This window comes from Eucyclogobius newberryi, unplaced genomic scaffold, assembly GCF_026437365.1.
Source record: "Eucyclogobius newberryi isolate DKJ021-1_F unplaced genomic scaffold, fEucNew1.0.hap1 SCAF_21, whole genome shotgun sequence".
NCBI lineage: Eukaryota > Metazoa > Chordata > Actinopteri > Gobiiformes > Gobiidae > Eucyclogobius > Eucyclogobius newberryi.
The window spans coordinates 25,483,313-25,494,971 of NW_027315846.1; the positions used below are offsets into that span (position 1 = coordinate 25,483,313).

The window sequence follows — 11,659 nt, forward strand, 5'->3', positions numbered from 1 at the left end:
GGGTTAATGTTTATTTTTAATGGATATTTATTAATGCATCTCAATACTTTGTGACAGAAACCCCCCGTTTTGTATTGCTATTTTAGGCTAACAGTTAGCAGGCGCCGCTAGCTTACTCATGTACTTACAGCTGTGAAATGGCAACAATCTCATTACATTACATTTCTTGGTTAAAACATGTAAGGGGGGGCTTTGTATATGATTTCTTCCCCGTGTTTAATTAAAATCTTTAGACTTGAACACTGAAAGGTAAAGGTATGTGATGTACGTCTAATAATTATACATCGTTTTCCTATTCAAAATATGTATTTAGTCGTAAATGATGAATCGCTATGTAAACAGCCCTAATTTTTAATCATCCTGAAACCCACGGATATGAATATGAAACCATGACATCATATAACACAATACAGATGTTTTATTTTATTTTAAAAAAGTACAGTCAATTTCAAACATGTAGAAAAACATAATTTATTTTCTTTTATTGCAGAAAATGAGCAATTATTGACTACACTCAACACTTAAAAGTTCTCCACAAAATGAATGAACAAATGAAACTTGTTCTACTGCTCCTTGCCGACGCTCCCCTTCTTCAGGCTCTCCTCCTTGCTGCTCGCCTCCTTGTTGCTCTCCTCCTTGTTGCTCGCCTCCTTGCTGCTCTCCTCCTTGTTGCTCTCCTCCATGCTGCTCTCCTCCTTGCTGCTCGCCTCCTTGTTGCTCTCCTCCTTGTTGCTCGCCTCCTTGCTGCTCTCCTCCTTGCTGCTCTCCTCCTTGCTGCTCTCCTCCTTGCTGCTCTCCTCCTTGCTGCTCTCCTTCTTGCTGCTCTCCTCCTTGTTGCTCTCCTCCTTGTTGCTCTCCTCCTTGTTGCTCGCCTCCTTGTTGCTCTCCTTCCTGTCCTTCTCCTCCCTGTTGCTCTCCTCTTTGCCGCTCTCCTCCATGTCCTTCTCCTCCTCGTCGTCACTGTCGCTGTCCCGGCCTGGATGTTCTGGCATGGTGGAGGTGGAGGTGGTGGTGGTGGAGGTGGTGGTGGTGGTGGTGGTGGTAGCAGACTCCGTGGTGTCCATCTTCTCCTCCGTCTCGCTGGGGTTCGAGTCCTTCCCCCCTGAAGTGTCCTGGTCCATGGGCGTCTCCTGCTCGGGGGCTTTCTGCTCCACTGTGGGAGGCTGGCGTTGTTTCGGTGGTTGGGCCAACTGCTGCTGCTGTGGGAAAAAAATAAAAAAAATATTTCTTTCAATTGGATTTTGAATTCTTTTTTGCATAACCATTTGAAAATATCTGCTGAATAATCTCTTTCCTTTACCAACATTCAACTGACAAAAGGGGAAACTAACACAGAACTCTAAAAAGGCAAACTGACACGTTAGAATTAAAGTTTGATAGAAGACGTGACATGAAGTAAACAGATAAGATGTGAAAATGGTTTATGTTAACACTTAAGTTCTCCAGGCATTGTCCACTCAGAAAGCAGAATGAACTCCTTTCTTTGGGTTGCCAGATCCTTCGACTAGAACCAGGAGTTTAGTTCACATCACGTCCATTACCACATGTTTTTTCTCCGCCACGCCAATTAAGAGTAATTAAAGCATCCAAGTGTTGCTTCCTCCCAGCTCCATCCGTTTACCTGTCTGTGCTTCTGGTTGGTCTGGATCATGTGCATGTACATGTTGTAGGCCAGGTTGGCCAATTCCGGCATGTTCTTCACCACTTTGTCCGACTGTGCCGAAGCGTCCCTCTGAGAGAAACGACAAAAAGCAACGTTGGAGGGTTTTTAATGCATTTCTATCACATTCTACACACATTTCCTTGATCAAAAACACAACTTTACTTGTCGCGCTCCTTTCGGTCTCTGCTGTTGTCTACTGTGAGCTAAAAAAACGGAACAACATCCATCATTCAGCTACGTCAAATTCATACACGGACCGTATCGACCCGATCTAACTGCGGGGGGATCTTGGGATTGCGGTTGAAAGAATGTGAGCGCTCTGCCTCCGGACACCACGGCTCGTGCATTATAAAAGGGAAGCAAGGGCAGAGTTTAAAAGCATTGGTATGCAGACGGTCGTGCAGCCCGCGGTGAGCACAGGCCCGGGCTAAATATGCGCTCTGCAGGGACGGTACTGCTTAAACTGAGGAGATGGGCTTACACGGGCCCAAAGGCAAGCCTGGAATATTTATACCAGTGTTGACAGAGCAGCTTAAATACTATACATTATTCAACAACCCCCGGAATACACCACGAGAACGCCTGTTTTTCTCCTGCTGCGTGTTAAAGGAAATGTTTTATTACTTCAAATGTACTGCAAAATCACCCTTGTACCGTCTTCCACTTGGCTCAAATACTACTCAAGCAGCAGAATTATGCTTGGTTGTAAAGGTTTCCTGGGGCAATAGTGGTTTAAGTGTTTGCCCACAAACCAAGAGGTCAGTGGTTTGATCCCAGCTCCACACTTCAGCCTTTGCCTATGTATAAATGTGGTGTGTGCCATGTGTGATTGAAAATTAAACATGTTATTATGATTAAATTACTGATCAGAATGTCATCATAATAAAGCTGCTCATCAATTTACCAAATCTGTAAAATAATACAACTGAATAGATGGTCTTTGGTATCAATACTTAAACCTGTTCTGGACCAATTTGTGTTTTCATCAATATAAAAGATTCAAAACTACAATGTTCATAGATACATTTAAACCGTCAACTTTATCATTTGTGAGCCTAACTTTCCACAGTGCTCGCACATCAGGCATTAGTTTTTTTCTGGTACTAGCACCAACTTGATTTATAAAGTACTTGGCTAAAGTGGCGTACACAATCTAATAAAACAATGACAAATCTGCAAAAAGGTCAACAACACAACAATAACTCAAAACAAGAATAGAGAAAAAGGGGAGGTTTTTTAACTGAACCCATGACATGATGAAATACGTATTAATTGCATTTCCTGATGCAAGATATATTTATTATCTTTCATAGTGAACAAATTGATTCTATTGTCTGTTCTGCACAATCATCATATCTGACCATTTGTGATAAAATGTGAATATATGATTATATTTCTGTGATGTATTTTATCTGCATCATTAGTCTAAGAGAAGAACGGGTGTGTGACAAACTGCATTTATTTGTGAAGGTATCATAAAGATGGGCCAAAGAATGTTTACCCGAGGGGGGGGGGAGTTGCACCCCCCCTTGCAGGCTTTATCTCTACGGAAAAATACCAAGTGCCTTGATGTGAGGCTGACCAATGAGAAATGTGACCCGCCTATTCCAGAATATCTAATAAAACCAACCAGCATGGGAAAAAACGGTGTGAGACGCGGGGGTGAGACGCAGGAGGGTCAGCCAGGCTCCTTACAACGGCCTGGCTGACACAGTCCCCGCGTTTTCTCCCATGCATGCCACACAAATGTCTGATGTTTCTGTGTCGTTTCATATTCTAGGTTGAATTGTGTTCTCGATGTGTTACGGAATAGCATCGGTGTATGTCTAATTCCATGACACCATTCAAACAGTGTGAAGTGTTACTTTAAGTTACCATCAGGACTCAAACCAGCATATTTATTGTCTTAATTTTACTTGAACTTAAATGGCCATGTTACCATATCATAATTAGAATGTTGCTTAGTGCCATTCTCATCATTACCAATTCCAAGCAGAGGTTTACTTCTCAAAATAGCCGGTATAAGCAGGGGCCCCATGTGTCTGCCCAAAAGAGCTGTCCCCTCCGGCCTCTCTCTCTGTCAGAGGAAGTGTCAGGGGCCAGCAGTATTTTAAACACCTCTGTTGCCACACACATGCCGTGATGCCAAGCTAGTGATCAGGGGCCACTGTCTGGCACGGGCAGGCCTGGTGGGGCCGCGCCTGGCCTGGTGGGGCCACGTCTAGTAACCTTGGCAGGATAATTATAGCAACAACGCCCTCGCAGATGGCTGATGTACAATGAGCTAACAGAGAAGAGGAGTCGCAGGCTAAAGCTAAGAGACGCTAAGACACTGGAGCTAAGATTCCATTGAGACTATAAAGGCGGGACTGTCGACTATAAAGGCGGGACTATAAAGGCGGGACTGTCGACTATAAAGGCGGGACTATAAAGGCGGGACTGTCGACTATAAAGGCGGGACGAAACATCTGAGGAATAAAGTCTGGCGGTAATGCAACACTCGGATGCCAACCGCCATAAAACAACAACAACAACAACAACAAAGGCGGGACTGTCGACTATAAAGGCGGGACTATAAAGGCGGGACTGTTGAATATAAAGGCGGGACTGTCGACTATAAAGGCGGGACTGTCGACTATAAAGGCGGGACTGTCGACTATAAAGGCGGGACTGTCGACTATAAAGGCGGGACTGTCGACTATAAAGGCGGGACTGTCGAATATAAAGGCGGGACTATAAAGGCGGGACTGTCGACTATAAAGGCGGGACTATAAAGGTGGGACTGTCGACTATAAAGGCGGGACTGTTGAATATAAAGGCGGGACTGTTGAATATAAAGGCGGGACTGTCGACTATAAAGGCGGGACTGTTGAATATAAAGGCGGGACTCTCGACTATAAAGGCGGGACTGTCGACTATAAAGGCGGGACTGTCGACTATAAAGGCGGGACTATAAAGGCGGGACTGTCGACTATAAAGGCGGGACTATAAAGGCGGGACTGTCGACTATAAAGGCGGGACTATAAAGGCGGGACTGTCGACTATAAAGGCGGGACTGTCGACTATAAAGGCGGGACTGTCGACTATAAAGGCGGGATTGTCGACTATAAAGGCGGGACTGTCGACTATAAAGGCGGGACTGTCGACTATAAAGGCGGGACTATAAAGGCGGGACTGTCGACTATAAAGGCGGGACTATAAAGGCGGGACTGTTGAATATAAAGGCGGGACTATAAAGGCGGGACTGTCGACTATAAAGGCGGGACTATAAAGGCGGGACTGTCGACTATAAAGGTGGGACTGTCGACTATAAAGGCGGGACTGTCGACTATAAAGGCGGGACTGTCGACTATAAAGGCGGGACTATAAAGGCAGGACTGTCGACTATAAAGGCGGGACTGTCGAATATAAAGGCGGGACTGTTGAATATAAAGGCGGGACTGTTGAATATAAAGGCGGGACTGTCGACTATAAAGGCGGGACTGTCGACTATAAAGGCGGGACTGTCGACTATAAAGGCGGGATTGTCGACTATAAAGGCGGGACTGTCGACTATAAAGGCGGGACTGTCGACTATAAAGGCGGGACTATAAAGGCGGGACTGTCGACTATAAAGGCGGGACTATAAAGGCGGGACTGTTGAATATAAAGGCGGGACTATAAAGGCGGGACTGTTGAATATAAAGGCGGGACTATAAAGGCGGGACTGTCGACTATAAAGGCGGGACTATAAAGGTGGGACTGTCGACTATAAAGGTGGGACTGTCGACTATAAAGGCGGGACTGTCGACTATAAAGGCGGGACTGTCGACTATAAAGGCGGGACTATAAAGGCAGGACTGTCGACTATAAAGGCGGGACTGTCGAATATAAAGGCGGGACTGTCGAATATAAAGGCGGGACTGTTGAATATAAAGGCGGGACTGTTGAATATAAAGGCGGGACTGTTGAATATAAAGGCGGGACTGTCGACTATAAAGGCGGGACTGTCGACTATAAAGGCGGGACTGTCGAATATAAAGGCGGGACTGTCGACTATAAAGGCGGGACTGTCGACTATAAAGGCGGGACTATAAAGGCGGGACTGTAGACTATAAAGGCGGGACTATAAAGGCGGGACTGTCGACTATAAAGGCGGGACTATAAAGGCGGGACTGTCGACTATAAAGGCGGGACTGTTGAATATAAAGGCGGGATTGTCGACTATAAAGGCGGGACTGTCGAATATAAAGGCGGGACTGTCGACTATAAAGGCGGGACTGTCGACTATAAAGGCGGGACTGTCGACTATAAAGGCGGGACTGTCGACTATAAAGGCGGGACTGTCGACTATAAAGGCGGGACTATAAAGGCGGGACTGTCGACTATAAAGGCGGGACTGTCGACTATAAAGGCGGGACTGTCGACTATAAAGGCGGGACTATAAAGGCGGGACTGTCGACTATAAAGGCGGGACTATAAAGGCGGGACTGTCGACTATAAAGGCGGGACTGTCGACTATAAAGGCGGGACTATAAAGGCGGGACTGTCGACTATAAAGGCGGGACTATAAAGGCGGGACTGTCGACTATAAAGGCGGGACTATAAAGGCGGGACTGTCGACTATAAAGGCGGGACTATAAAGGCGGGACTGTCGACTATAAAGGCGGGACTGTCGACTATAAAGGCGGGACTGTCGACTATAAAGGCGGGACTATAAAGGCAGGACTGTCGACTATAAAGGCGGGACTGTCGAATATAAAGGCGGGACTGTCGACTATAAAGGCGGGACTGTCGACTATAAAGGCGGGACTGTCGACTATAAAGGCGGGACTGTTGAATATAAAGGCGGGACTCTCGACTATAAAGGCGGGACTGTCGACTATAAAGGCGGGACTGTTGAATATAAAGGCGGGACTGTCGACTATAAAGGCGGGACTATAAAGGCGGGACTCTCGACTATAAAGGCGGGACTGTCGACTATAAAGGCGGGACTGTTGAATATAAAGGCGGGACTGTCGACTATAAAGGCGGGACTATAAAGGCGGGACTCTCGACTATAAAGGCGGGACTCTCGACTATAAAGGCGGGACTGTCGACTATAAAGGCGGGACTATAAAGGCGGGACTCTCGACTATAAAGGCGGGACTGTCGACTATAAAGGCGGGACTGTTGAATATAAAGGCGGGACTGTCGACTATAAAGGCGGGACTATAAAGGCGGGACTGTTGAATATAAAGGCGGGACTGTCGACTATAAAGGCGGGACTGTTGAATATAAAGGCGGGACTGTTGAATATAAAGGCGGGACTGTCGACTATAAAGGCGGGACTATAAAGGCGGGACTGTCGACTATATGCAAACATTTCATGCATTTTTGGAACTCCCTTCCAAAATAATAAATGCAGTGATGTCCCCTTTATAATGCATTTATTTTGCAAATGTATTCATGGCATTCTGCAATATGCAACATTGAGGACTTTTTCACCACTCAAAATATATAATATTTTGTTTTTGTTAATCACTATGGAAACGGTCCTAATTTCTTATTCTGAAACGTATGCATATTCTCAAATCAAGCTAAAATGCCATGAAATAAGTTTAACTATCTAGATCATGAAAGCCATTCAATCTAACATAATCAAATCGATTAAAATCAAGAGAGACAGAAATGGTTTAAAGCGTGCTGGAGTTTTTGCAGTGCAGAGGGTGAACTGTGTCAAACATGTGGGAGCAAGAAGCCTGGCTCTTATCACCATATATGGAGCTCCCATAATCAGCTGCAGAAGATTAGTACGCTTCAGGAGAAAGATGTGAGCGAGAGAGAAGAGAAGAGACGAGAGAAGAGAGACGAGAGAAGAGACGAGAGAAGAGAGGAAAGACGAGAGGAGAGACGAGAGGAGAGAGACGAGAAGAGACGAGAGGAGAGAGACGAGAGAAGAGACGAGAGAAGAGAGGAAAGACGAGAGGAGAGACGAGAGAAGAGACGAGAGGAGAGACGAGAGGAGAGACGAGAGGAGAGATGAGAGGAGAGATGAGAGGAGAGACGAGAGAAGAGACGAGAGAAGAGACGAGAGAAGAGACGAGAGAAGAGACGAGAGAAGAGACGAGAGGAGAGACGAGAGGAGAGACGAGAGGAGAGACGAGAGAAGAGACGAGAGAAGAGACGAGAGAAGAGACGAGAGGAGAGACGAGAGGAGAGACGAGAGGAGAGACGAGAGAAGAGACGAGAGAAGAGACGAGAAGCGACGAGAGAAGAGGGATAGTGAAAGAGAAAGAAGAGAGGGAAGATGGCAGATAGAGGTCAAGGGAAAGAGAGGTCAAGGGAAAGAGGACCAGGGTGAGAGGAGAGAGAGAAGACAAAAATGAGAAATTTTGAGAGAAGAGGAAGGTGAAAAGAGACGAGGAGACAGGAAGAAGAGATGGAAGAGAGAGAGAGAAGAGAAGATAAGAGATAGAGACGAGGTTAAGAGAGAAAAGGAGGCTTAAAGAACAAAGAATAAGATGGGGAAAGGAAAAAGAGGGAAGGTGAACGACATAAAGCAAGAAAATGAACAATAGGGAAAGGGGAGAGACGGAACATAAAAACAATAAGGGAGAGAAGGGGTGAGGGAAATAATACAATTAGAAAAGGGAAATGAAATAAATAAATAAATGAAATGAACAATAGGGAACTGAGAGTGAAGGGAAAAAGGACAATATGGGGATGGGAGAGAGAAGGGGAGAAAGAAAAAGAGGAGAGAGAAGGGGAGAAAGAAAAAGAGGAGAGAGAAGGGGAGAGAAGGGAAGAGAAGGGAAGAGAAGGGGAGAGAAGGGGAGAGAAGGGAAGAGAAGGGAAGAGAAGGGGAGAGAAGGGGAGAGAAGGGGAGAGAAGGGAAGAGAAGGGGAGAGAAGGGGAGAGAAGGGAAGAGAAGGGGAGAGAAGGCGAGAGAAGGGGAGAGAAGGGGAGAGAAGGGGAGAGAAGGGAAGAGAAGGGAAGAGAAGGGGAGAGAAGGGGAGAGAAGGGGAGAGAAGGGGAGAGAAGGGGAGAGAAGGGGAGAGAAGGGGAGAGAAGGGGAGAGAAGGGGAGAGAAGGGGAGAGAAGGGGAGAGAAGGGGAGAGAAGGGGAGAGAAGGGAAGAGAAGGGGAGAGAAGGGGAGAGAAGGGGAGAGAAGGGGAGAGAAGGGAAGAGAAGGGGAGAGAAGGCGAGAGAAGGGGAGAGAAGGGGAGAGAAGGGGAGAGAAGGGGAGAGAAGGGGAGAGAAGGGAAGAGAAGGGGAGAGAAGGGGAGAGAAGGGAAGAGAAGGGGAGAGAAGGGGAGAGAAGGGGAGAGAAGGGAAGAGAAGGCGAGAGAAGGGGAGAGAAGGGGAGAGAAGGGAAGAGAAGGGGAGAGAAGGGGAGAGAAGGGAAGAGAAGGCGAGAGAAGGGGAGAGAAGGGGAGAGAAGGGGAGAGAAGGGAAGAGAAGGGGAGAGAAGGGGAGAGAAGGGGAGAGAAGAAGCAAGAAAACGATTTGAGCATCTGAACACACTGTGGAGGATCTACAGGTCTGACGTCGTGTGGAGAGGGGGGAGGGGGGAGGAGCCGGGCGTGTACATACGGGCTGCTCCTGGCTGTAGTACTCGTTGGGGCGGATGTGCAGCTCCAGGGGCCGGGCGGTCAGCTGGTTGAACACAGGGGTCAGCTCAAAGCAGTTCTGGAACAGAGCCACGCGGGCGAAGATGTAAAGCCCCAGTCTGGCTCTGGACATGGCCACCACCAACCGCCGGACGTCCCTGAGGAGGACAACGAGCAAAACATTAGACCAAAGATGTTCACGACACAGAAATCACTAACTAAAAGGCGGCTTTAAGAAGTGGAAACAGACCATTTCTTAAAGGGCCTATGCTACGCTTTAAAAAAAATCTTTGTTATAATATTGTTTCCTCATCAAAACATGCTGTATCTGGAGTAAGCTCTTGTTTCATTCAAACGCACAGATCCTGCATTTTTAGGCCGTATTATTCTCTTGAACTGAGAACACGCTGTTCGACCTTGTCATTAAGTGGTAATACAGGAAGTGCTCCACCTTTTTGCAAATTAACGGGCCAATCACATGGCAAGGACTGTGCGTTTCAGAACACTGGATTTGACATAATGTACATTTATTCACAAACAATCCAAAAAAAAACATAGTATAGCACAAACACAGAACATTATGGCAGAAAAATCTGAAGTGACCACAGTTGCAACATAGAAGGAGATTATATTATATTATTTTTGAACATTAAGGTTGCAAATTACAGTTTAAGTGACTAAGCAAAAGAACTTTATTGAGCGTTTAACCTTGTTGCTGTGGTATTTCCTCAGCATTATTTTACACACATTTGTATTTTGATTGATTGATTGTGTGAGTTAATCCTGTGATGTCCTGCAGTGATAAGAAATAAGAAAATTAGACCCCTACCCCGGCCCACATCCCTGTCCTCATTTCCAATTATTATAACATGTGAAAATAAAACATGTAGAGGAAACTCCTGATTGTCAACATGAAGTCAATGGACCTGTTCCTATGACTACCATAGTTGTTTGAGAGAAATGTTGTGGTTTACAATGAACAAAATAATAATATATTTCAGTACAAAGCATAAGGCGTCCTCCGGAAGACATGTTTGTTTAAAAATGACACTCCGCCCACACGGTACAACACAGGCAAAAGAAATGACCTGATTGTAGAAATGTTGTGATGTTTTTAAAAAGAAAGTGCATTCAGTCAAACAGCAATGTTCCAGAAAAACTGTCTTATATTCTGCAAACACAAGTGATTTATGACCAGAGACAAACTTTCAAATTACATTCACTCAGCAAACAGGACAAACGAGAGGACACATTTGTATTGTTTTGATGTCAGGACCAAACACACACACACACAGCCAAATAGATGAAGACACACATTTATATGAAGCTATTTTTAAGGTTGAGGTGCATTGAAATATTAGACATATCTGTGAGTAAACGATATACTGGGGTCTTTTAAATGACCCCAGTATATCGACGAGAGGTCTCGTCAGTAAAAAGGTTTGGAGCAGAGTTCAGAGGAAATGTGACTATTTTTAGTGTTTTGTTTTTTAGTATTTTTATTGCTCAAAAATAACTTGATAACAAACTTGATTTTGACACTAAGCAATGGGCTTATTTGATATGAAAAATATATTATATATATATATATATATATATATATATGTTTTTAGCAATAAAGACATTTACTAGAGGTGCCACTATTTCTTACTTCATGCTTATAAAATGCATACTTCATTTACGACTTGCAAGTTTGGCGTTTGAACTCAATTAAAAACATTTAAACATAGTACAAGGCTCAACTCTCTAAGAAAATGCAGAATAATAAAGCAGCATGTGACTGAAACAAACAAACAAACAGCTTAGCTCTTGAAATCATGGAAAGAGGATGGAGAAGACACTGAAGAGATGCTACAATGTGGGAGGATGTTACTTCACAGGAGAGTGGAGGCGACAATGAACAACAAAGGGCAAGGACACCGAGAGCAGAGAGTGGGTTTTCCAGCCTGAATGAAGAGATTTGAGATGCCATTTCCAACTGTCAGAAGACTGGAATCCTACCACGCTCGCTTCAATGCTATTCAAGGACTTTTACCAATTTCACTGCAGATGAATGATATGGAAGTTAAAACAAGCAGGCAAAGTCCACTTAAAAGATATAGTTGTTGATCTAAAGAAGAAAGAATATGTAGTGCTGGAGGAAACTTCATGTGGAGTGAAAGAAAGAGCATCTGGTAAATGTCACAGCTGGTTTATTCTCTATACATTTGTCATTTTTGTTATAATGAGTTGTAGTTGTCTAAATAAATGATTGTTTGATTAAAAGCATGCCGTGTGCATTGATTCATTGGCTGAAAGAGGATGAGGTGCTTAGACTGTTCAGTGTCTCCAGGAGCCTGACCGGCCCCGGGCCCCTCTCTGCTGATGTGCCTGTAAAGCCTTATAATCCTAATAAAACACTCTTACAAAACTCATGCAAGCTTAA

The 11,659-nt window shown here is 45.0% G+C and overlaps 1 protein-coding gene across 2 annotated transcripts in view; it reads right to left on the reverse strand.

The window, feature by feature from the left end:
- Positions 1-407: 407 nt before the first annotated feature.
- Positions 408-11,659, reverse strand: part of aqr (aquarius intron-binding spliceosomal factor) — an 88,212-nt gene continuing 76,960 nt past the window's right edge. Inside the window, exons 34-36 of one of the 2 annotated variants that reach the window (XM_072457197.1) lie at positions 9,218-9,392; positions 1,622-1,732; positions 408-1,196 (exon numbers count right to left, since the gene is read on the reverse strand). In XM_072457197.1, coding sequence (XP_072313298.1) covers positions 564-1,196; positions 1,622-1,732; positions 9,218-9,392 — 919 coding nt within the window. In that variant the 3' untranslated portion in view covers positions 408-563. Of the gene's footprint in view, positions 1,200-1,621; positions 1,733-9,217; positions 9,393-11,659 lie in introns of both variants that reach the window. The other variant, XM_072457196.1, reaches the window with a different exon arrangement.